At 44.4% G+C, this 26,017-nt stretch overlaps 3 protein-coding genes across 3 annotated transcripts; all 3 read left to right on the forward strand.

The window, feature by feature from the left end:
- The first annotated feature begins 453 nt into the window (after window positions 1-453).
- Window positions 454-2,697, forward strand: LOC123451048 (cell division cycle-associated protein 7-like). Its single transcript, XM_045128062.1, has 8 exons — window positions 454-611; window positions 724-964; window positions 1,043-1,193; window positions 1,565-1,635; window positions 1,753-1,830; window positions 1,904-1,991; window positions 2,161-2,216; window positions 2,319-2,697. Exons 1-8 carry the CDS (start codon window positions 546-548, stop codon window positions 2,387-2,389), a joined length of 822 nt encoding a protein of 273 aa, XP_044983997.1. The 5' UTR covers window positions 454-545; the 3' UTR covers window positions 2,390-2,697.
- A 1,649-nt stretch (window positions 2,698-4,346) lies between these two features.
- LOC123447455 lies at window positions 4,347-8,059 on the forward strand. The gene is made up of 6 exons (XM_045124058.1): window positions 4,347-4,758; window positions 5,399-5,516; window positions 6,479-6,771; window positions 6,859-6,990; window positions 7,137-7,235; window positions 7,421-8,059. Exons 1-6 carry the CDS (start codon window positions 4,379-4,381, stop codon window positions 7,959-7,961), a joined length of 1,563 nt encoding a protein of 520 aa, XP_044979993.1. The 5' UTR covers window positions 4,347-4,378; the 3' UTR covers window positions 7,962-8,059.
- Window positions 8,060-13,935: 5,876 nt separating this feature from the next.
- LOC123447456 (ubiquitin-conjugating enzyme E2 variant 1D-like) lies at window positions 13,936-18,288 on the forward strand. The gene is made up of 5 exons (XM_045124059.1): window positions 13,936-14,163; window positions 17,143-17,282; window positions 17,382-17,507; window positions 17,591-17,717; window positions 18,074-18,288. Exons 1-5 carry the CDS (start codon window positions 14,133-14,135, stop codon window positions 18,130-18,132), a joined length of 483 nt encoding a protein of 160 aa, XP_044979994.1. The 5' UTR covers window positions 13,936-14,132; the 3' UTR covers window positions 18,133-18,288.
- The last annotated feature ends 7,729 nt before the right edge of the window (window positions 18,289-26,017 follow it).

Genomic DNA, 26,017 nt, shown 5'->3' on the forward strand with positions numbered 1-26,017 from the left:
CGGTGGCGCGACAATGACTACCGAGGAGGGGGGAGCGGGGAACGGCCACACAGAAATCTCCCTCGCGCCAAATCTCGTTGCGGATAGGGGGCGAGTTCGGGTCGGCCTCACATCCCGTGAATGTGAAGATTGAGGACGAACTTTTGCCGCGTGCCGTAATTTTTTTTACATGTCGGACGCGTTTACAGGGTCTGATCAGATAATTTTTTTTGCATCGATCCGTATTTTTACAATTATTTTACGAGTCGGAACATTATACGGGTCTGGTAGATGCTCCAACGTCACCGTTGCATTCTTTTAAAAAATTGTCCATTTCACACAGCCGGGTGCCATACTTGGGAAGTATCGAGCGTGCGTGCGTGAGGGCAAACCGGTAAAACTACCCTCCCGGCCTCCCCTACCCCTCGCCCTCAAATTTCAAACGTAGCCGTCGCCAGCGCCCCTTGCCCCAGACCTACCACGCCCAACAGCGCCGCAGCCAATCCCCGAAACCCGCCGCTGCTCCTGCCGCCGCTTCCTCCCCTGCCGCTGCCGCCGCCGCCGCCATGGGAAGGCTGGGCGACAAGTCCGACTACGAGAGCATCCGCGATGCCCGCATCTCGGAGAACCTGGTACGCGCAAGCATCCATCCATCCAATCCCCCAATCTCGAAACTCCGCCCAGATTCGCCATTTCTCGCAGCACTGACCGCCACCGATGTTTCGAATCCGGTGATCCGTGCAGGCCCGGATGGAGATGCTCGGCTTGCGCCGCTGCGCCGGGGAGCTCAGCGCCATCTCCTCCGCCCCCTCCCCCCGCGCCGGGAGCGTCACCCCGAGAAAGACCCCGAAGCCGCCGCGGGTCCTCACCCCGCTCCGCCGCTCGGGACGCCTGATTGCCGCCGCGACGCCGCCCGGCTCCGGCTCTCGCCGCTCCGCCCGGCTCAACGGGGACTCCGTGCAGCACAAGGCGCTGCCTTACAAAGGTTGCCCCCATTCTCCTGCTTTTCCGTGGTCCTGCTATGCGGGCTGGCACTGGAACTGAGTTTCTCTTCGTCCCGCAGGAGCGGACGCCGAGGAGGAGGATCAGGAGGAGAAGTCTCCGATGTACATCGACAAGGAGAGGCTGCGGGTGCTGCAGGAGACGCGGTGCGACAGCAAGGCGAGGGGGTCCGTGTACGACCCCGTTCTTGGGATCTGCTGCCATTTCTGCAGGTAGATCCGCATCCTACAAATCCTGATAGGGTTCTCGTTAGTTCACTTAGGCCTCGTTTGGTTAAGGGGGATTGGGGAGGATTCGAGAGGAAAATCCACGATGGGCTCAGAAACCCCACGGATCCTCGCGCGTCCATTTGGTAGGAGGGGTTTGCTTAGCCCAATCCCCTCCGTTCCCCTTCAATCCCTTCCTATCCATGTGTTTCAAAACCCTACTCGGGAAACTAGTGGAAGCAAAACCCCGGGGATTTGAGAGGATTGGGTGAAACAAAGGGATTCATCAAATCCCCTAAAATCCCTCCCTCTCAAATCCTCCCCAATCCTCCTTAACCAAACGAGGCCTTAGTGTAGCTGCCGTCGTGTGATCATAGGCAGAAGAAACTCTGCGGCGAGGAGGGTTGCAAGCGCTGCGGGGAAGGAGACTTTGAGCAGCAATGCATAGGTACAAGAAGCTAAAAATCCTTTTTTTGTCTTGTTCATTTGTATGGAACAGCAGCAGCTAGTTCTTCAGTGTAGCAAATTCACATCCATTTGATCGATCTTTGTTTTCTGATGACAGGGAAGACGGAGTGCTCCTCCTGCCATTCCTCCTATGGGATACTCTGCCGTGCCTGCCTTAAAGTTCGGTATGGCGAAGGTAAGTTCAATGGCATCTATCGTTCTTGGTGGATAATATTTGTAAGATTGCTGAATTTGGGACGTTGTGGCAGAGATGGAAGAGGTCAGGAGGAACAAGAAGTGGATGTGCCCTCACTGCGTTGAGGAGAAGGGTACCAAGAAATTCTGGATATGCAACAGGTGAGTGAACTTGCAAGCTTGATCTTTGGATCTAACACTCACGAATTGCAATGGGTAAATGACACTGCCAGATGTGGATATCTTGCATTGAAAGAGTGTTTGTATGTCTGCACGCATGGCTGTATGTATTCTCTCTGACACGCTCAATTTGTCATGAAAAATGATGCAGCTCCATCTGCTTGAAGAAGAGGAAGATAGCACCAACCGGGATCGCCATATTCCAAGGTAATTCTGGTGGTTCCAAGGTGCAACTTCAGCACAATGTTCTAGCTGATTTCACCCATAGTCGATCTGACCTGTTTCCCACTTCATTTGGCATTGCAACAGCGCGTGAGCAAGGATATGCATCGGTGGCTCACCTTCTCATGGACCAGCTGAAGAGCCGCGGATCATTCTGACAACAACGTACGACTGCCTGGAGTTCCCTGCTTGCTCACTTCTTCAGTGATTTTTAGGGATGATTGATGGCTGCTCTGGATCTTTTGTTTTGTTGAATCTGTTGCTGAAGAATGTGGAGGTACCAAAACCTTCTCCCAGATGTTCCCAGAGTGACTTTCGCTGAAGACTGAAGCAAGGATTCCGCGTCTCTTAGATGTAGCGGATGAGCTTTGAGCTTATCCATGTATGTTCTCTGTTGCTTGCATTCATGGCTTGTAAAACGTCAGTTGTGTGCACTTGTGCTGTAGAATCAATGCTTTTGGTATCATTGGTATTTCTTTTCAGTCACAACAACAACAACCAAGCCTTTCAGTCCAAAACAAGTTGGGGTAGGCTAGAGTTGAAACCCATAAGATCTCGAAACCAATTCATGGCTCTGGAACGTGGATAGCTAACTTCCACGCATCCCTGTCCATGGTTAAGTCTTTGTCGATATTCCAAACCTTCAGGTCTCTCTTAACGGACTCCTTCCATGTCAAGTTTGGTCTACCACGACCCCTCTTAACATTCTCGGCACGCTTTATCCGTCCGCTATGCACCGGCGCTTCCGATGGCCTCCGTTGAATATGTCCAAACCATCTGAGACGATGTTGGACCTGCTTTTCTTCAATCGGTGCTACCCCAAGTCTCTCTCGTATATCGTCATTCCGTACCCGATCCTTCCTTGTGTGGCCACATATCCATCTCAACATGCGCATCTCTACTACACCTAACCGTTGGATATGTCGTCTCTTGGTTGGCCAACACTCCGCGCCATACAACATCGCAGGTCGGATAGCTGTCCTATAAAACCTGCCTTTTAGCTTTTGTGGCACTCTCTTAGTCACAGAGTATGCCAGAAGCTTGGCGCCACTTCATCCACCCAACCTTGATTCGGTGGCCCACGTCTTCATCGATATCGCCATCCTTCTGCAACATGGACCCCAAATATCGAAACGTGTCTCTCTCCGGTACCACCTGTCCACCAAGGCTAACCTCTCCATCCTCGTGCCTAGTAGCACTAAAACTGCACCTCATGTATTCAGTTTTAGTTCTACTAAGCCTAAAACCTTTCGATTCTAGAGTCCGCCTCCATAACTCTAACTTTCTATTAACCCTCGTTCGGCTATCATCGAATAGCACCACATCATCCGCAAAGAGCATACACCATGGGAATCTCCTTGTATATCCCTTGTGACCTCATCCATCACCAAATCAAAAAGATAAGGGCTCAAAGCTGACCCTTGGTGTAGCCCTATTCTAATCGGAAAGTCATCGGTGTCGCCATCACTTGTTCGAACACTTGTCACAACATTATCATACATATCCTTGATGAGGGTAATGTACTTTATTGAGACTTTGTGTTTCTCTAAGGCCCACCACATGACATTCCGAGATATCTTATCATAGGCCTTCTCCAAATCAATGAACAATTGAAAAAAAATCATGGGTAAACTTTCAATATGAAGGTGTTCCAACACAATTGAGTAGCCAAAAACGCCAAAGATATTGTCAACAGAAGAAATTTCACATATCATACCTCTACTATTGAACTCAACTTAATTCTATTAAACTCAACGTAATTCTTCTAGAGACATCTCATTCAAGCCCTATGTGGACACTACCGGCTTAATTTTCACAAGAAAAAGTGAACACCACCACCCGTGTGTGTGTGCGCTCGGATAACATACGAGTGTCTGGATCAGTAAAATGCTGTCCTATGCACATCCTTTTGCGATAAGATCTTGCCATACTGAAATGAAGTTCTTGGAGCCTGTTACAAGTTGGATCTCAACCAGAAATGCCAATATCAGTATCTGCTCTGTTTTTTTTAACAACTAAAACTAAAACTGCACTAGCTGGGCCAAAAACGGTGTAGTAGTACTGGATTGGGCCTGGCCTGCAGCTTCTGATGTCTGTCACTAGGCCACTGGGTGTTCGGCCGGGCAAACTGAAACCGGGCTCTAGAGATGCACCGCCGCCTCGGCCTCGCCACCGCACTCCGGCGGTTCTGCAGCCACCGTCCGCCTCCGCCACCGGACGCGCGGCTCGCGTTCCTCCGCTCCGAGGTCGAGGACCTGGACCTCTCCCGCGCGCAAGCACAACCGCCGCCCCTGGAGCAATGGCAAGTGACCCAAGAGCCAGGGAGTGGCGGCGCTCGCGCGGGGGACAAGCCGGTGGCCGTGGACATCGCCCACCCGTGGCCGGAGTGGGTGGCGCTGATGGAGCTCCTCCTCCACAAGGGCCTCCTCGACCCCTCCGCCTTCGCCGGCGCCGCGCCGTCCAAGGACTCCAACCTCGTCCGCACCGCCTGCCTCCGCTTCGGGCGCGAGCGCCCCGAGATCGTCAGGTGAGGTGTCTGAGCTTGGAAGGACCCTGCTTGTGTGTCTACGGAGTGGTTCTTGCACTGGGACTGCGTGTGTCGATGCCGTTGTCGGTGTCTGGCGCCATTGTTTAGCTGCACGCAAGATGTTTGCTGAAATGTGCCAGCAGTTTGCGTTGCACTGCGTTGGGCAGTGCAGTGCAGTGCAGATTGCAGGCAACATTTCCCCGTTTCCCGGAGAGTGGAAATGTTGGCTTTTGCAACATTTTGCCTAACAAATGCAATACTGCTGATATGCTGTCTTCAATCTTGGTAGAAAGCTCCAGAGCACCGCTACCTAATACTAATAGTATCTTTTTTGGGATAATCAGTGCAAACTACTATGGTTATGTTATGAAGTTGAGCAAAGTATTATAAATAATTTCGAAGAAATTCAACAAAATTTCTGAACAAAAATATACAGGGTGCTCAACATGTTCTAGAACTGGAGAAAGATGATTCAGTCAATATAAGCAATTTCAGGACATGATTTCTTCTTGTATAGCAGCAGTCTTATCGTTGGCCTCACTACTCGCCGCACTGAACTACCAGGGCCGTAAATGGATGCAGTGCATTCAACACGATATCCCTGTGTCATGCATATAAAGTCGTAACTATTCTGTTGCAGGTATCTGTCAAGATGGGATATTCAGGTCGCTCTGCGTAGTGGGTGCCCCAGCATTGACAGGAAAGTTGTTAATTCCGGGAAGCGATTGCGTGCTCATGTAGGACTTGATGAAGGAGAGGTAAGTGCATGAAAATGTGTTCAGAGGAATTTCTCTTTAGTTACCTTGTTTTTCTATTTCACTTTAGCTTTGAACTTAACCAACAACAACAACAAAAATCTTTTGGGTTTCATCTCCATAAGAGTGGCTGAGTTTTGACGTTGGCTCGCCAAGCCTATCACAACCCTCCTCCTTTACCCGGGCTTGGGACCGGCGATGTTGAGACAACATAGGCGGAGTTAGCTTTGAACTTAACCAATTTATTCAAATGTTCTGGAGAAAAATTGAACCAGAAAATGTTTTCTGAACCAAGAGAAACAAACACTCAAATTATTAAACACAGGAATTTTTGTGAAAGCTGTGTGTGTGTGTGTGTGTGTGCAAACTATGTTACCTCTTAGGCTTAGTGAAGTTCATTATGTTTTTGTACTTCAGATAATAATAATGTAACAATGTGTATTTTAATCTGCTTGCTTATAAAATGCACCATGCAAATCTTAACTACAAATACAAGTTGAGAAGGACTGAAGCAGTTAAACTTTACCCTCATTATTAGCCTTGCCTTACTCAATCAATGTGTATGAGCATGAGAAACCATGTTTCGCTTTAGCGATTTAGAGTTCAACACAAAGCCTAAAACATGTTGTGCTGCAAACTAGGAAATATTAGGAATTATTGACATTTCCTTTTCATATTTTGATAACTACTGTTTAACATTAAAGTTAGAATACTTTGCATTCAATGAATCCGTTCTGTATACCTCTGCAGAAGACAATGTTCAGTTTGCTTGCCATGCTGCAGAAGATGTTCACTTTGCTTGCCTTTAACTATGCCTTCTCCTGTGCTGGGCCCTCGATCTCTATATTGTAGTTTTAGTAATTTTGCCTACATGTGACGATTTGGATTGCTTCAAGTCTGTGACATAAATATATGTAGTATATATAGTATATCTCCCTCATCACCTTATGCTGATAGAGTGACAGGTTTGCAGCCAATGCAGTTTAAGGGGAAGTTGTGAGAGGGCATATGTAAGGGCCCAGAAAGAGGAAGTGGGCAGAACTGTGGACGTTATGCGCATCCTCCTGACTTATGGTCTTGATATCATTACTGGTAATATGGGTAACAAAGCATGCCTAACCAAAACTGTTAAAGAATCCATTAAGAAACTACTGAATGAGGTTGTCGAGCTTGATTCCAAAGGGCCTGGTTCCACAACTGATAAAGCTGCAGTACGTATGTCAAAACCCATGAAGCAGGGTGACTGGAATTGTCCCAAGTATGTTTTTTTTTACCTCGTACCACTAATCCACATGATGCAATCTATTTTTTTTCAGAAAGAATAACCCCATGTGTATATTTCCAGATGCAACTTCCTAAACTTTGCTAAGAATATCAAATGTTTGCGCTGCGATGGCGAATTTCAAGAGCGATATCACTTAATGCATGAGGACCAAGATCATCTACCCCTAAAAAAAGGTGATTGGATATGCAAAAGGTAAGAATGCCAATAAGTCCAGTTTATATTTAAGATGGACTGGGGGTACTCTCTCGTCTGTATTGATCCTACATTTACCGAAAAAGGGTTTCCCCCCGCTTTGTATACAAAGCAACCATTCGCCTGTACTGATCCTACATTTGCAGGTGCAACTTTTTGAATTTCGCGAAGAATACACGATGCTTGCAGTGTCATGACAAACCAACAAACCGTTTACTCAGCCCAGGAGAATGGGAGTGTGCCTCGTGAGTGACCATTTCTACTGCATACCATTGTAATATTTGCACTCTTTTGATGTCTAATGTCAATTTGAGCAGAACATGGGGAAAATGGTGTCAACGATGTGGCTAACCTTTCCGCATTGTTATTTTGCTCTGTACTCTACTACCATAAAATCAGCATAATAATATTATTGTGTGATTGATGGCAGGTGTAACTACCTGAATTTCAAGAGGAACGCATTCTGCTTGAAATGTGGTTGGAAAAGACCAAAAGCATTAAACGACCAAGACACTGTCGAACCACACCGTGATCTGGAGCAGAATAAGCACCCTACTATTTCATTCGTTCAAGATGGCATCCAACCGACATTGCGGAAGCGACAACTTGTGCAAAAAAGGGCCCCACTATCTGATGAAGATTCAGACTTCTGGAGCTCGGAGGAGGAAGGGCACGATAACAGTGAAAATAATAGCATGCTCCCAATGCACAGGGACTACAAATTCCTTGACAGTTTCCCCATTGCCGGTGGCAGGACTGCTATTTCCCAAGAACCTCTCGAGAGGGAGAAATGGAAGGAAGAGATGTCCAGGGGGAACCAGGGGCTTCCAAGAGAGGCAACAGAAGGAAGTAACCGCTCCTCTGTTCGTGTTCCCAGAAGCATGGAGATGGCCGAGTCTGACGACGACGACGATGAGATCTCGTCATGGTTTTCTGGTGGGAACAGTAATAGAAACCTGAAAAAGTCGTAACCAGTTTTGTGTGAATGATGGTAATTTGTGATTTTTCACGTGTAAAATCTACCATTGTCCAGAGGTACAAAATTCAGTGAAGACATACTGTTCTTTTACCAGCAGCTTCCCTGAGAACATGGTAGCCAAGGAGCAGAAATTTATGGCAGACTACAATGACATGTTGGTCCATGTTAGGTCATCCATCAAAGATCTAGCCCTTAATGTTTCTTGATTCTCTCTGTGCTCATCACTTGTACCGGTGGTCCCGTAGGATCCTTTTTCAGGGATTACGCTATCCGACTGAAAATTATCCGAAATCATGAATTGATTTTCAGAGGAATTGATGAATGGCAACGAGCATGACTACCTAGTCACGACTGGCCACCAACCCTTTGAAAACGAAACAATTGGAGAAGGCGACATACACATGTATTTTTTGTTTGACGAAATGAAGTGCTTATATTATTTTTTCTCACGCCCTTGTTTGTTTAATGTACTCCCTATGTTCCTAAATGTAAGACGTTTTGAAAGTTTAAACTGAATAGTCAGGAACATCTTATATTTAAAGACAGAGGTACTAGCATTTACAAGTCGAGAGCATTACGCTTATGATAAATAATTGTGTATAGGCTTTCGTAAAATAAATCTCTGGAAAGAATCTCTCAAGGCCTACTTTTAAAGTCCTATGTCGTAGATTCCACAAAAACACAAGTAACAGCACAACATGTTATACAAAAACATTTCAACCAACTATTATTATATTTCGCTTAGAAAAATACCGATTAAGTGTGCTTGGTTCGGTAAGTGATAGTTGTTTATAACAATCTGGTTATCTTGACGCCACGATTGTGGTGTCACATCTTCTTGTCGTCATGTTTTAACTGTCGTGCATTGAATTATTTGCCAAACTTTACCGGAAATAATAAAAATAAATTTCTATTTAATACATATCACTATTAACCAAATACTAATATGTGAAGATGATGATGGCTGTTCGTTCGTGGCGAAAAGTCGGGGTCGTGGTTGCGAGGGCGATGGGCGATAAGATGACGCTTGTAGTTAGCCTCGCCAATTGCTCTTTTTTGGCAGTGTGTAGAGTCCACTATCAATAGCCACACCAAGGATGCCTTTTGTGCTATCATGAGGATTACGTATCCGATTGAAAATTATCTGAAATCATGAACACTTTAGCCCAAATTGATGAAGGGTAATGAGCATATCTACCTAGTCGTGATTGGCCACCGATCCCTTGTTTGTTTAATGTTTGGTTCAAGGTTTGAGTGCAAAAAAAGAGGATGGGTGACTTTTAAGGGAGTACTCCCACTGTCCCAAAATGTAAGACGTTTTTTAACATTATAAAAATATCAAAAAAATCTTACATTTTAGGAAAGATGAAGTAGTTTTTAAGCAACACAAGCAACAATAGAGGAAAACATCATTAGTTAATACTCCCTCTGTTCTTTTATGTAAGGTGTATAATTTTTAACACGGTGACCAAGGCACATAATTGTAGAGGTATTAGGACAAAATTACCCTGGGTAAGTTTGTTGGTTAGTGGCAGGTAAATCAGTGAGCCTAGGACAGTAAGAGATACATGCAATCGAGAGAGAGTTAGTTTTCTTCTTTCGATAGAAGGAGAGATACACATAATCAGGAAAGAGATACTTTCCTTTTTTGGAGGGCTAAAAAGGAAATTACCATGATTTAAAAGAAATGCATCTTACATTGTGAAATTTTATAAAAAAAATATATACACCTTATATAAAGGAACAGAGAGGGTAAGAAAAAATAGCCCAAACCCTGATAAGGTGGGTTCAACCCGGCTAGTTAGATTAGGTATGTAGTAGCATTTACATGACGACATCACTATGCTTATGATAATAACTGTGTAGAGGCTTTCGTACAAATTTTCTCTGGAAATAATCTCTCAAGCCCTACTTCCAAACTTCTATTATGTAGATTCAAATAAAAAAGCGACAAATTATACAAAAAATGTCCCGACAAACTGTTATTATAACTCGCCTAAAAGACACCGATTAAGTGATTCACAAACAAATGTTAATTTTTTGCCACATAAGTGATATCTGTTTATAACAAACTGGTTGTACATGACCGCGACGTCACATATTTTTTATCGTTGGGCGTGTTTCGTTACATTGGCAATCGAGCCTGGTCCGGCTAGCCCGCCTCTAGTGAGCCGGTTTGATGGGATGCAGCTAAAAAGACCCAAGATGCACATAGTTTGGTTGCCCGCATGTACCTTAGTTGCATGAGACAACCATTTTTGACCCGGCGTTTGGTTGCCCGCATTGCATTAGGCATACATATCACATGGTGTTTGGTTGCAACCTGCATAAATTGTTGTCATCATTTCTAACTAGTGATGAGCTTACCGCACATAATCTGAACATGTAGTGCCAGCTAGTTAAACAAATGACAGTTCATCCTAACTACTATCAAATGACAGAACAAATTATTAAGAGCCATTGACTAAATAGGAGATAGTTCATCGGTGTTGCTGCTACCAGATCTTCCTCTTCATCTTCCTCTTCTTCTGCTTCTGTTTCTGCTGCTGCTGCTTCTTCTTCCTCCTCTTCTTCAAATCATGAAGTGACCCCTCTTAAGCCACATTGCCTCTGCCCATTTCAACCTTTTGTTCTTCCAAGCGTCATTGTCAAATGCCTCCACATCATGGTCGGAGCTAACAACATGGTCATGCTTGACCTCTTCCTCCTCAGGCACGTGTTCATCAAAGCCCCACTGGAGGATCCAGTTATGCAGAATGCAACAAACAAGAACAAGCTTAACCCGAGCGGAGTATGGGTGGAATGGCTTCTGATCCAGGATCTTAAACCTATTCTTCAGAGCTCCAAATGTCCTCCCAACAGTTACTCTAAGGCTGGAGTATCTGAGATTAAACAACTCCCGTGTGTCCTGGGATAATTCCTACCACTGAACTCGTTGAGATGGTACCTGGTTTTCCTAAAGGATGGGAGAACACCCGGCCAACATGCATAGCCAGCATCTCCAAGGTAGAACTTGTCGTCGGGGATGTTGATCCCATCAGGTCGAGTCATGCTGTCACTGAGAATGTTAGCATCATGCGCTGACCCCTCCCAACCAGCCAACACATATGTGAACTTCAGATCAAAGTCAACAGCAACAAGCACATTCTGGCTTGTGTAGTGCTTCCCCCCAGTGTATGCTACAAACTGTGACCTAGGAACTCTGGCAGTGACATGAGTACCATCTATTGCCCCAATGCAATCCTGAAAATGGTATCACAAGCCTGTGTTAGAGCTCAACTTGAACAATACAAGCATATCAAGCCATGAAAAGTGTGTATTGTCAATTCTCACCTTGAAGTATGGATACCATCTTGGACTTCCTCTAATCTTGGGTGGAGTTTGGCCAGATGGTCTTCTGATCATCTCTCCTCTAAGCTCCCCAATATAAAAAAAGCACCTGCTTGAAGTACATAGAGATGGTCTCCATTGATCTCCTGAACGTGTTGTGAATGACCCTGAACCTCTAATTATGGCCAGCAACATGGAGGAACATTGCCACTTGCTCTTCCACACAGGTGTTGATGTTATCTTGTAGCAGCCCCCTGATCCTGAAGGTCTCGACAAGCCTGGAAAATGGTGCTCTTTTCATTTGAAGCATCCACACAGCCTCGACGTCATTGCAGTTGTAGATGTAGTTTAGATTTTGGATCCTCTCCTGATCCCGGATAAACATTGGACCGTAGCGGATCAAAGCTATCCCAACACGACGAACAACTCTCTAGTTCATGAACATGACCCATGTCTGAATCACACTTATCAGTGTTGTTGCCTGAAATATTAGACTCATCCGCGCGTCCATAACCTAGTCGACATTGACGATTTGTTCAGTGGGAAATCGATCCGACACCTTGCCTAACGGCCTAACCACCGACCTAACAAAGGGTGGAGGGGGTGTTGCTAACCGGCATCGGAGACGAGGACAACATAGGGGGAGCCATGGCCAACAGCAAGGGGTGCACCAGATCCGCCGCAAACGTCGCCGCCTTTTCCGCCGCCGCCGCCGCCTCTAGCGCAGATCTGAAATCACAGCAGCCACCGGCGGTGAGGCAGTAGGGAAGAAGGTGGCTATGGGTGAGCGAGTAGAAAGAAGAGTGAGGCTAATTTGGCGTCGGGACGACGCGCCAGATTTCCCATCTTCCGCCATCCCCCTCGCCCTCGCGTCGCACCCGCCCGTTCGACCTCACACCGCACTCAGCCTGGCTCGTCAGAAACTGCCAGTCCGAGCGTTTCCAGCGAGCCAAGCTCTGGGCTACTTTGAGAAGCGTGCGATGCAGGCCCAACAGTGAAACCAGGCAACCAAACATGCCTCTTCCTTCCCGCACGGGCCTGGTTGGGTTCGATGCGGGGAACCAAACGCACCCGTTATGTTTTACATGTCATGCAAACTTTGCCCAAAAAAGAATGACCAATTTCTATTCGATATCTCCCGCTATTAACCAAATACTAATATGTCATAAGATGGCGGTGGCTGTTTGTTCGTGGTGAAAAGTCAGAGTCATTGTTTCAAGAACGACGGGTGACAAGATGAAGCTTGTAGTTAGCCTCGTCGATTGCTCCCTCCTCAACGGTGTGCGGAGTCTACTATCAATAGCCGGACCAAGGATGTCTTGTGTGTTATCATGTTCCATGACAGACACATATCATGGACATGTCTCTAAAAAGAATGTGAGAAAAGAATCTCTCGAGGCCTACTTTTAAATTCCTATCCCGTAGATTCTGCAAAAACACAAATAACAAAACAATATGTTATACAAAAAGGATTCAACCAACTGCTATTATAACCCGCCTAAAAACACCGTTTATTTAAAAAAAACACCGATCAAGTATGATTGACTCGCAAACAAAAGTTAAAAGGGTTGCCACATAAATGACGACTGTTTATAACAAACTGGTTGCCTTGCTACTATGATTGTGGCGTCACGCCTTCTTGTCATTATCTTTTGCTTGTCGTGCATTGATATATTTTCCAAGATTTGCCAAAATAGGATGAACCAATTTCTTTTCAATGTATCCAGATATTGACCAAATACTAATATATCATAAGATGGTGGTGGCCGTTCGTCCATGACAAAAAGTCAGAGTTGCTGTTTCGAGGGCGATGGACGATTGCTCACTTCTCTGTTGTGTGTGGATTCCACTATCAATAGCCGGACCGAGGATACCTTGTGTGTTATCATGTTGTTTCTAGGAAGAATTAGAGAAAATAATCTCTCGAGGCCTACTTTTAAATCCCAATTTCATAGATTCCATAAAACACAAATACCAAAACAACATGCCATACAAAAATGTTTCAACCAACTATTGTTACAACCCGCCTAAAAACATTCTTAAAATGGAAAAAAAATTCACAAAAGTTAAAGGCTTTGCCACATAAGTCACAATTGTTTATAACAAACTGGTTGCCTCACTACCATGATTGTGGCGTCATGCCTTCTTGTCGTTATGTGTTACCCGTCATGCATTGATATATTTGCCAAACTTTGCCAAAAAAAGGACAACCAATTTCTCTTCAATACACCCAGCTATTAACCAAATACTAATATGTCATAAGATGGCGGTGGCCGTTCGTCCGTGGCGAAAAGTCAAAGTCGCTATTTGGAGGGCGATGTGCGATAAGATAACGCTTGTAGTCATCCTTGTGGATTGCTCCCTTCTCAGCGGTGTGTGGAATCCACTATCAATAGCCGGACCGAGGATGCCTTGAGCGCCATCATGTTCCACGACAAATATGTCTCCGTCTGTATCGGTTTTCGTCTAATTTCCTGTAGATTAAATGGTCAGTTATCTCCATCTTAGGAAAAATTGTGGCAAAAAAAAACATGGAGGTTTTTTTCAGGGTTAAAAAGAAGATGGATGTGGCAAGGAAATTGCTTGCCAGCAGCCAATATTTCCCTATTTATCAGTGGCAACTTGGGCTCCTTCCTCTTTCGTGCCAGTCCAGTCCAGTACTCTGTGCGCATCTCTCCTCCTTTTTCTCTCCCCTGAGCCGGAAAAAAGGCTTTCTTTGCTTCACGCGGGGCTTCGGATATTCGTTGTCCTCGCGGCTCAGCCACCGCGGAATCCGTCCAGCGCAGCTCAGGGGAGGAAGCGGCCGAAGCTGGAGCTGGAAGAGCGGCTCGCCATGGGCTCCGAGGGATCCGCGCCGGTCGTCGGTGAGTTCCCGTCCCCCCCGCTCCCCGTTTCTTGGCCACGATTTGTACCAACCGCCTCCCGTGCACGACTCGTCCTGTCGCTGCGGGTTCCGGGTGGTCAGCCGCGGGATCTTCCGGGCCGTGGAGTACGAGTTCTTGGATTCTCGGTGGGATTTTTATGGGGGGAGGGAGCGTAGGAGGGATTGGTGGATTAGGCTCGGCGTCTGGCGACTGATCTGATGGGGGTGGGATCTGCCGGCGATCCCGAATCCATTCTGAATGATGCTCTGTGAAATCTGCCCTCGCAGTTCAGCCATCCGTGTGGGCATTCAGACCAAGAAACCCTCGAGCAAAGGCAGGTTTCGTAGGTATTATCATTTATTAGCACGATTCCATGACGGGGTTGTAAGCAAAGATGGAATGCTGCTATGTTGGGTTAATTTCGGATAGGGCTATCGGGACGATGGGCTAGATGTCGGTCCGAGGAACCGTCTAGAGCTGCTGGTGAGGCCGAATTCACCGTGTTGTCTGCTGGTGTGAAGTTTGGTGAGGGGTTTGGTCCTTTATGCCTAACCCAGGAATTGACGAATTCCTCAATTATTGGAGCACAGTTTTGGATGGTTGGACCAGCATGAATTTAGGGTGGTCCAGCTGGATTTGTTGGCCGGTCACAGTTTATCTTGCCTTGTGGGTTATTGCACGTCGATTAGGTTCACATTATATATGTTAATAATCCTAGGTTGAACTTTTATGGCATCTCCATGGTATCCGAGCCATTTCTATGATGTGGGCACGTGTGTTCTTACTCTTATCAATACTTCCGTGCTGCACGTTTAGAATCACAGCCCACTCTCAGGGCGTGTTTGTATGGAACAATAATGTGATTTTGGATCCCTGTGTGTAGCTAAACTAGTGGTGTGAGAAAGCAAGCATGAAGACGTGTTTATTTCTGTAACCTACCGGCGTTAGTTGTTTGTGACTGGCATTCCACTAGCAGCCAAAACCCAAAGAAGGGTTTGAGAATTTTGAAGCAAATAAAATGCGAAGAGCACTAGAGTACTCCTAGGAGTTACTGGATGGTGGGTATATCTGTCCTTCCTCTCAACTTAGAAACATGATTCGTCACTTCGAACTCCTGACCAATGTACCTAAGGCGCCTTGTCCTGGTGATGCCCAGTTGCAAAACCAGTTACGCTTTGCCTGCTCATTTGTCCCTTTAATGGCTCTCGCTTATCACTTTCTCGTGTCCCTTTCTAAAACCCAACCAGAGCTGTGTTGTACCACAAACCACAAGGAAACTCAAAAGTAAAAACACTGACAACAACTGATCTAAGGAAGGCATTTCATCCTCAGGGACACTCAGCGTAACTGCGTAAGTATGGTGTCTTATTTTGCCGTGATCATACAATGCTTCACACAAAAGCATTGTTGATAAAAATGTATTCCAACTATATCATCAGTTTCTTCCTAACTGGCATTGCCCTTTTCATGTTGATTCCTACTAACCTGTTATACTTGATATGCTGCTGGTGGCCAGCTGTGTCAGGGCGTAGGCCCACCGTCTAGCTGAATAAAAGAGTAACTTGGATGGCCACTTATAGATATGGAAGGTTGTAAACTTATAAAAGATAAGGATAATTTCCTTAGAATGGCTGATTTTGCCAGGATGAAACCATAAGCCATACTTGTCTTGCAAAGGCACAACTTGTAAAGAGTTATCCATCTATTAAGAGTATATCATGCCATTGAAGAACTAAAAACTTAAAGTCAGTGCTGCTTAACAGGTCGCTCACCTCGGACATTATTTGATATACTGAAAGGCCCTGTCCACTGAGAACCTTGCCTTTTGGGCACTACAAGCTAAAGACCAATAAGTCAGTTTATTCTAGTTGCTTCAGCTAGGACAGTCATGCCTGTCAAGCCAATGTTGAGAGTTGAAAGACTTGACAACTACTCCCTCCGTAAAGTAATATAAGAGCATTTAGAACACTATTTTAGTAATCTGAACACTCTTATATTAGTTTACAGAGGGAGTATCATTCACTTGTAACTTATAGCCATTTTTTTGCAGTCCTTTATCTCCTCTCACTGGGCAAAACACTACTTCTTTAAACAATATGGACCATCTGCAACCCACTTACAAATTGACACTAAGGTCTTCTACATTGGCCTAAAATGAAAAGCATTTCATTTATGCAATTCGATTAAACTCTTATGAAAAGTATACTCCATAGGCAAATATGCCAAATATTGAAACAAGAATTGACTTGTTGTGTGTTGTTAGTACCTCCAGATATTGTTCCTTGTGATTGATTGCAGTTATGACATCAGGCCAGTTTTTTGCTGACTTTTAGAATAAGCTGAAATAAGCTGCCCCCTACCCAGCTTATTCTAGAAGCCCAACCAAAATTATTATTTTAGAAGCCTACTAATTAAGACTTGACTAGTTGGCTTCTAAAAAATATTTTTAGTTGGGCTTCTAGAATAAGCTGGGTAGGGGGCAGCTTATTCTAGAAGCCCAAAAAAGCTAGCAACAGAACTGGCCCTAAGCAGGTCTCGTGCAATGCTAGGGTTAATGCTGTGAATTTTGGCTGTACACTCTTCTCTTTTGTTTCAGTATGTTATCTTTGATGTAGGCACACGACATTATTTCCCATAAACATAACCCTTTTCTACCATTTGAATGGATAGCTTATGTTAATACTACAACTGTTAAATTAACTACTACACTCGAATTTTATGACATTAAAAACATCTTTAAGAATTACAAGTGACTGGATTCATGTTTAGTCTGCCATTTGAACAGATAGCTTATGTTAATACCAGCCTTTTAAAACAATAACAAGTATTCTAATAAAATATGGAATTTTGTTTTCCCTTTATTTTCAACCATTAGAATTTAGAATGATGTGACTGGATTCATATTCTACTCTGCTTGAATGAGCTGCTTATAATATTTTATTGCATGTTCTGTTGTACTGACTGTTATCTGTACTTCAGTTCCCAGAAACTTTAGACTTTTGGAAGAACTTGAGAGAGGTGAGAAAGGCATTGGTGATGGAACTGTGAGCTATGGGATGGATGATGCTGATGACATATATATGCGCTCCTGGACAGGAACTATTATTGGTCCACCCAATGTATGTTGTAGAATACCCATGAGTAGATATTAATTGTTTTTTGCTTCCTTACGCTCGAACCAACTGATTACTGCATTTAACTTTTTTTTTGTCTCGCAGACTGTTCATGAGGGACGAATCTATCAATTGAAGCTGTTCTGTGATACAGATTATCCAGACAAACCACCGACTGTCCGGTTCCAGGCCAGGGTCAATATGACATGCGTGAATCAAGAAACTGGAATGGTACTTGTGCAAAAATAAAAAATAAACTTGTGGTGAAGTTGTTGATGTGACGCCCTAGTACTTACAGTACGCTACTTTTGTAGGTTGATCCAAGAAGATTCCCGATGCTTGGAAATTGGCAAAGGGAACATACAATGGAGGACATCCTCATCAGCCTTAAAAAGGAGATGTCAACCCCTCAGAACCGCAGGCTCCACCAGCCCCATGAAGGTACTTGTCCTTTTTATTGATTCAATATGGTTGAGATCTACTTGAAGGATCCAATCTTGACTTAATGAAATTATTTCCAAGAGTAACTTGTCAAGTCACAACTCCATTATCTCCTATGAAGTGATTGTAGAAGCTAATGCAGTTTTCTTTGCATGCTTTTGCAGCTGGCTACATGCCAGAATTCCCATCAGTTCTAGTACTTTCTTACGTGTTGTAATCAATATAATTTAGCTATGAAAAATATGCCGGCCGAAATGTCCTAATAAATTAATTAGGTTCATCATTTTTCGGTGCTGGTGAATGTCTCCTGAGTATCACTATCGATTCTAAATCTACTCTTGATTTTTTCTCTGCAGGCAACGATGATCAGAGAGTGGAGCAGAAAGGGCTAGCAGCTAGATGTGTCGTTATGTAAGATACGCGCATTGCAATGTACAGTGTTACACTGAGTAGCATCAGAATGCAGAAGCCGAGGAAACCCAGGAGGAAATCATGTAATTTGACAGTTGCTAGTCGCTACTTCCGATCGAAACTGCTCTATTGCCGAAATAAAATGTCAATGACTTCGTTATTCAGTTTGCACAGTGGTGTAACCTTTTACCCCTCATTTAGCAATATCAAGAGCCATGTGCCTGCTGTTTCTTTCTGCATCAGTTCCATGGGTTTCATCATGGAAAACACTGGCTTTTATGCACACAACTGCAAACCAGACACTGCCTAGTGAACAGTATTTGCGACTTCTCATTAGATTTCCTTGTGCCTTCTTTGTTTGACTTGACTAATGGTAGCAACCAAGGGCATGCTTGGTTGGTAGCCAACTACTACAAAACCTGCCGCAAAAAAAAGTTTTCAGAGGCTGGCAAAATAAGTTGGTAGTAACAAATTAAACAATTGGAAGCCGAATTCTTGACTTGCCAACATATTGGCATGTCAATTTTTGGCTAACTAAGCATGTCCCAAAATTTTGTTTCAAAACAAAAGCATGTCCCAAAATTACATATGAGAGACAAACAATACTGTATCAACAAGAAAATGACGAAAATTACATATGAGAAACAAACAATACTGTATCAACAAGAAAATGACGAAGCGACGGATGGATAGGATAACAAGAATGAGAATTCTTACCTAAGGGCAACTCCAACGGGCCGACCCAAACGGACGGTGATTTTGTCCGTTTGGGTCGGCCAGCCGGATATGAACGTCCCCTTCGACGTTTGGGTCAGCGCATGCGTCCAACGCTGACTCGATCCATTTTTGTCACCGTGCATCAAACATGCATAATTAAACATTAAAAGCCGGCCACGAAGGCCAACGAAAGTCCACGCGTTACATTATTAATGAAAAAAGAAAAAAAAACCCTAGGCGTCCTCGACGGTGGCGGCGAGGTCGGGCTAAGCCGGAGCAGGGGCGGGTTGTGCCGACGCGGGTAGTGCTGGTGTCGACGGTGGCGCAGCACGGGCGCGATCGTTCGTCAGGCGCAGCGCCATCTTAGCTTGAAGGTAGGCGACCTCCTCTGGAAAAGCACGGGAGTGGACGACGAGGGTGTTCTGGAAGAAGCCGAGCGTAGCACGGGCACGCTCGTGCGCCTGGTGCATCGCTCTCTTAGCCTGCAGGTAGGTGACCTCCTCTGGAAGCATCGCGCTGGCATAGACGACGAGGTTGTCGCCGTTGTCCATGGCTGCTGGGTCGTCGACGAGGAAACAAAGGGGTGGCGAGATGGGGACGGGGGAGGGTTCTGGAAGCAGATGGCCGGAACCCACCGCACGCTCGGATTAAAAAAAGGCCGACCGCAGTCACTGACGTGTGGGTCCGAGGATGGTGGTCGTCATAAATTATGTTGACCGCGGTGGTTGAGGGAGGACACCGGAGGGGCGCGCACGTCCGCTTCGCGTTCACGCCGACGCATTTCAGTCCCAAATTTGGATCGGAAATAGGCCCGCGCAGACGCGAAGCGGACGCGTTTTGGCAATGGGTCGACGCATTGGGTCATTATTTTTATCCGCGCCTACCCAAACAGACGGCGGCGGACGAAATGGATCACCCCATTAGAGTTGCTTTAAAGGTTTTTTTTAAGAAGGGCTTGCAGTTTTTTATTCATATAAAGGTCAATTCTCACCTAAAATTTGGTACTGCTTGTAGTTCTCTTTGTAGAGAGAAAAATGTATGTGTTACTTGTGTTGGTAATTGTTAGGAAATTATTCAACTTGAATGAACAGTTCTTGGTCCCAATTAAACTCTAACATGTCATAATTTATGAAAAAACAGAACTTCCCAAAACATTGACCCTTAGCCCACTTTTGCATTTCAGTCCTTTTCCAAAAAATGCAAAAAAAATCCTGCATATAGCAAACATACGAGAAATACAAGCCACGGCTTATCTAGTACTATGACTATTTATATCATGTGCAAAAAATTACTCCTAGTTACGAGGGCTGTAAGGGTCAGTTCTTTTGCAGCAAAAATAAGCTAGAAGTCCAAAATAACTCGTTTTAGAGAAGCTAGCTCAACTTATTTCCATCATCATTTTCTTCACAATGGAAAAAAGCTGGGGGGGGGGGGGAGCTTCCCGTAGAAGCCCACTTACAATCGAAGGGGTACAACGAAATGCCCCTGTTTGTCACACATTTTACAACGAGAATGCCACTGCGCGCCATCCCCTTGTCCCCGCCTTCGTCCACACGCATGGCCGATAGCTAGGGTTGCTTGTCACCCCGCCGCCAAACCCCATCAGCAGTCTCCTCACCGGACCCAATCAGCAGGAGCTGCCGCCGGACCCGTCAGCACCCGCGACCGTCGCCCCCTCATCATCAGCCGCCACCGCCCCCCTCACCAACAGCAGCCGCCGGCCCTCATCGGCAGCCGCCGTCGGCCCCCATCAGCAGTCGCCGCCGCCGTTGGCCCCCATCAGCAGTTGCTGCCATCGTAGGTCTCCATCAGCCGTCGTCGACCATCCCGTGAGCCGCCATACCGACTCCCCTCCCCAAGCGTTGGCCTTCGTCCCGAGCAGCAACTCGTTCGAGGGTATTACAGACTATTCATGTGACATATGAGAAAATTAAGCTGAATGACAGAAACTGAAAAGAACTGGATGACTTATTTTCACAACAACTTATTTAGGGCTTATTTTCATAGCAGCTTATTTCCACAGAGCTACTCAAAAGAATTGGCCCTAATGGTCTTTTCACGTTACACTTAACACCGTTTGTGGTCAAACTAGACAAAAATGTCATATAGGGACAAACTTTACATTGACGGTCAAATGAAGGAAGTTTTTTTTGAGCCAAATAGGGAAGCAAACTTTAAGAGAGGGCCAAATAAGGAATTCTCTCAAAAATTAAGGTCTAGTTGCAAGTTGAGGATGGAGTTGCAACTCTACAACAAGGCTCAGTTGCCATAGAAAAGAAACATCAAGACTAGTTGCAGGTCGAGGGTGACTTGCAACTAGAACAAAAAAAATGTGGGGGTCACTTGCGAGTGAGGGGTGGGCTTGCAACTAGGACAAAAAAAGATCAAGGGCACAGTTGCATGCCAATGATGGACTTGCAAAGGGGACAGAAAGAAAGAAGTTCGGGCCTAATGACAAGTCTTGGTTGACTTGTAATTGTAGAAAAAAAAGATCAAGAGCCTAGTTGTGAGTCGATAATTGTCTTGCAACTTGGATAAAAAAATGATGGACTCAGTTGCGAGTCAAAGGTTGGCTTGCAATTGGGACAAAAATAGTTAGGCCCTAGTGGCGAGTCAATGGTAGACTTGCAACCGAGGCGGAAATAAACGTCTCGCCTAGTTGCAAGTTGACAATGGACTTGCAACTAATGAAAAAAAGAGTTGGACCTAGTTGCGATACAAAAGAAACATTAAGTCGAGTTGCTAGTTGAAATTTGGACTTTTTTTGCGGGAAGAAGTTTGGACTTGCAATTGGGAAAAGATGACTATACCAATCACAAGTTAATAGTGAACTTGCAACGGAGGCAAAAAAAAAATAGTTGATCCAGTTGTAAATTGACGGTGAAGTTACAACTAGGGTAAAACAAAGGGCCACACATAAAAAGTATCGCTCTAATGGAAGACAAAAGAGAAATGAAGAGAGGAGGAATGAGAAATGAGGTGGAATGGAGGAGCAAGAGAATGGAGGTAAAAAAAATAATGAAGAGAGCACCATGTCTCTTCTGCTTCTGCAAAACAGATCAATAACAAACGACAAAAAAGACCACAAAAATGGTCAGGAAAAATAACACAGATGCCAAACAAAAACTGGACCTAACAAAAACAGGTACAGATAGAACATCACGACGAACCGAGAAGTGCCACAGCGGGACGCACGCGATAAAAACCAAGCATGATAAAAATGGACAAAAAGATTACAACAAATAGAGCAGACATACCACAACTTAGACGAGACATTATTAAAGTCTTAAATTATTTTAAATAATGTTCATGAATTAAAAAACAAATTCAAAAAATTGTTCAAAAACTTAGAAACTATGAATTTTAATAAGTATTTGCACATTTCAAAAGTGTCCACGTATTAATATCATGAATTGGAAAAATGAAAATTAAAAGAGAAGTGATTGAATTAAAAAGTTCATATAATTTAAAATGAAAGAAGTACAAAAAAACATGATATTTTAATTTTATTTTCTTTTACAAAAAATAAAGTACTGTATAAAAGAGAACCATTGGTTGAGTGATAATTCACACATCTTTTACATTGCTCCACCGTGCATTGACTAAAATAACACAAACAATCAATAAAATATCTGAATGATAATTAGCTAACCCGTGAAAGAAAACTCTACAGCAGGGAAAAACGATGACAAACTTAGATAAGACATCATTTATAATACAAACAAATATTCATGAATTTAGAAGGTGTTCACAAAATTAAATATTCACAAAAAATCTTATTCTTGTTTTTGAGAAAAGAAAAAACTCCAAAATAATAAAAACAATAATTAAGGACAACAAAGAGAAAAAACAAAAGAATAGCAGCAGCCGGCTCATCTCTTGTTCACTTATACGACCGCTTGCTTCTTCGGCTTCAACACACCCCAAGCAAATACAAACAACGACCCAACACCCTTTCGGCACAAAAGGAGACAACAAACTGATAAGCGAATAACAAACAATTGACTGTACTCGTCGGCATGAGGAGATCAAGTTTGCACCAAAAATAAAGATGAACAAGATCTACCACACGTGTGGTCAGCTCTTTCATGGTGATAGGTATTTGAATGACGTTGAATTGAGAGAAGGAAAGATAAATAAGATCCAATTATGTATGACTTCGATGTGAGATAATACATCTCATCTAGATGTGACATAGCAAATCTATAAAAGAAAAGGCTTCATAACTTCGACCAGATCTCAGGGAAGGGGGGGGGGGCATTGCTCCCCTCAGTTAAGCACATAGCTCCGCGTCTACTAGTTTGTTGGAATGTTATTTATGGAGACCGTTCGGACCAAGACGTCCTCTGACCAGGCACCGCCCGCCTCCCCGTCCACGCCTCGTGGGACAGCATCGCATCATCCCAGGTGAGTAGGTACTCTCCTCGGCTTCCTCCCTTCTCTCTTTTTGTTGTGTGTGTGGTGGTTGAGGATTTCGCTCTGAACAGGGATGCCGTGGATTTCACGCACGTCTATCCGTCCTTCTGTCGGCAGCCCAAAAAGATAAAATAGAATATATTTTTTTCTAGTTCACAAGGAGGGAGATGTCTAGGACTTGGTCGGGTAATTTCGCTCTTCGGGTAGTTCATGAACAATGGCGGTGGTAAATCTCTCCTCTCCTCTCGTTGATTCCTTAGATGTTCTGCATGAAACGTCGGCACAGTCGAGAAGAGACCGAGCATACTTAGTTGGTTTATTTTTCCTCATGTTGTTAGATGTGTTGCCATCTTGGTGTAGGCAACACAATCTTCCCTACAATCTGGAAATTTTGGTTTTCTGTAATGTTTTCTAGGAGTTGCAAAGTGTGATTTGGGACAAATGCATCAAATTCATTCTTAAATGTCGCGAGGTTTCCATGTCTAGGAATGGCTAGCACTTAGCAGCCTTTAGTTTAAAAGCTCGTGATGATGCATGCTATGATTGCGATTGCATGCGATAAACCGTACACGGGGTTTGTCATGTGGGATGACATAAATGGTCAATTGGATCAGAAAAGGTGGCAGTTTTTTCCTTATGTTTAAACGCCTTCTAGGCCTTATATTTGAATGTGGTTGTGCTAATTTCTTGTTTGAGGTTTCACTAATGATGTGGCATCACATGGTTGCCATTGTCTTCTAGTGGTTATTATTTTGTTACGACTTTGATCATAGTGTGATGTTTGTTACCGATCTAACGGGTGCTGATGGAATGGCCAATGTGGCAGCTCCTTTTGCCTCGTCATTGGGGCAATATGTAGAAATGGGTTTCCCAGAAGAGATGGTATTGAAGCCCATCAAATAGATTTGTAATACAAGTAATAATCAGTTCCATTTGACCATTTCATTCATGTTGTTGGCGTTTTGCACCTTCAACTTTTAACCTTTTGTTTTATTTCACAGGAGAGAGACAAAAGTGCATTGCTGTTACTACTTCTTGCGTATACGGTATTTGTTGATGTGCTCCCATATCTGAGTTGACTGTTGGAAGTATGCCCTAGAGGCAATAATAAATTAATTATTATCATATTTCCTTGTTCATGATAGTCGTTTATTATCCATGCTATAATTATATTGATTGGAAACTCAAGTACATGTGTGGATACATAGACAACACTGTGTTCCTAGTGAGCCTCTACTGGACTAGCTCGTTGATCAAAGATGGCTAAGGTTTCCTAGCCATATACATGAGTTGTCATTTGATAACGGGATGACATCATTAGGAGAATGATGCGATGGAAAAGACCCAAACATTAAGCATAGCGTTTGATCGTATCCAGTTTACTGCTATTGCTTTCTGCCTATCAATGTATCTGTTCCTATGACCATGAGATCATGCAACTCACCGACACTGGAGGAATGTCTTGGGCATATCAAACATCACAACACAACTGAGTGACTATAAAGATGCTCTACAGGTATCTTCAAGGGTGTATGTGGAGTTGACATGGATCAAGACTCAGATTTGTCACTTCCTATGATGGAGAGATATCTCGAGACCCACTCGGTAATACAGCATCACAATAAGCGTGCAAGCAATGTGGCTAAGGAGTTAGTCACGGGATCTTGTATTACGAAACGAGTAAAGAGACTTGGCGGTAACGAGATTAAACTAGGTATGGAGATACCGACGATCGAATCTAGGGCAAGTAATATACGGATGGACAAAGGGAACTCCATACGGGATTAACTAAATCCTTGACATTGTTGGTTCGACCGATATAGATCTTTGTAGAATGTGTGGGAACCAGTATGGGCATCCAGGTCCCGCTATTGGTTATTGACCATAGATGTGTCTCGTTCGTGTCTGCATAGTTCTCGAACTCGCAGGATCTGCACACTTAATGTTCAGTGACGATATAGACATAGTTGAGTTATTGTGTTGGTGACCGAATGTTTTTTAGAGTCCCGGATGTGATCCCGGACATCACGAGGAGCTACAGAATTGCTCATAGGTAAATATTTATATATGGGAAGTCATATTTTGGCTACTGGAAAAGTTTCACGTTTTTTTCGGTATTATACCGAGAAGCTTCTAGAAGGTTTCAGAAACTTACGGAGGAGTCTGAAAGTCCACCAAGGGTTCCACCACGTCCCAAGGGTTTGCTTGGGCTGAGGGGAGGCGCTCTGGTCTTATTGGGCCAGGCGCACAACTCCCTCAAGGCCCATGCAGTTGGGAAAGGTGGAAAGTCCACCTTTGAATGGAAGTGAAGGAGGACTAGGATTCCAACTCCTCCCACCTTGGTTGCGCCTAGTGCTTGGAGAGGACGTTCCCCACGCTTCTCCACCTATATATAGAGGGGAGGGGGAACCCCAAGAGGACACACCAAGCCCTTGGCACCCATCTCTCTCCGTAGATCATTTTCTCCCCCGTTTGTGGTTTCGGTAGCGCTCGACGTAGCCCTGTCGGAATAGCACCACCACCATCGTCACCACGCTGTCGTTTTGCCGGAGAACTAAACTACTACCCCACCCACGCTCGCTGAGGTGGTGAAGGCGTCATCGAGCTATACATGTGCTAAACGCGTAGGTGTCGTTCGTTCGACACTTGATCGAAACGTTCGTGATTGGATCACGGGACGGATCATGATTGGATCGCGAAGACGTTTGACTATATCAACCATGTTTCTCAATGCTTTATTTTAGCGATCTACAAGG

Source organism: Hordeum vulgare, chromosome 4H (assembly GCF_904849725.1).
Source record: "Hordeum vulgare subsp. vulgare chromosome 4H, MorexV3_pseudomolecules_assembly, whole genome shotgun sequence".
NCBI classification, from domain to species: domain Eukaryota; kingdom Viridiplantae; phylum Streptophyta; class Magnoliopsida; order Poales; family Poaceae; genus Hordeum; species Hordeum vulgare.

Excerpts from the sequence above, each read along its gene's own strand:
- LOC123451048 (XM_045128062.1), top strand. The coding sequence starts at position 546 with ATGGGAAGGCTGGGCGACAAGTCCGACTACGAGAGCATCCGCGATGCC. Across the intron at positions 1,636-1,752 it reads CTTTGAGCAGCAATGCATAG|GGAAGACGGAGTGCTCCTCC; the intron begins GTACAAGAAGCT and ends TTCTGATGACAG. Across the intron at positions 2,217-2,318 it reads CGGGATCGCCATATTCCAAG|CGCGTGAGCAAGGATATGCA; the intron begins GTAATTCTGGTG and ends GCATTGCAACAG.
- LOC123447455 (XM_045124058.1), top strand. The coding sequence starts at position 4,379 with ATGCACCGCCGCCTCGGCCTCGCCACCGCACTCCGGCGGTTCTGCAGC. Across the intron at positions 4,759-5,398 it reads GAGCGCCCCGAGATCGTCAG|GTATCTGTCAAGATGGGATA; the intron begins GTGAGGTGTCTG and ends ATTCTGTTGCAG. Across the intron at positions 6,772-6,858 it reads GGTGACTGGAATTGTCCCAA|ATGCAACTTCCTAAACTTTG; the intron begins GTATGTTTTTTT and ends GTATATTTCCAG.
- LOC123447456 (XM_045124059.1), top strand. The coding sequence starts at position 14,133 with ATGGGCTCCGAGGGATCCGCGCCGGTCGTCG. Across the intron at positions 14,164-17,142 it reads GGGATCCGCGCCGGTCGTCG|TTCCCAGAAACTTTAGACTT; the intron begins GTGAGTTCCCGT and ends TCTGTACTTCAG. Across the intron at positions 17,283-17,381 it reads CTATTATTGGTCCACCCAAT|ACTGTTCATGAGGGACGAAT; the intron begins GTATGTTGTAGA and ends TTTGTCTCGCAG.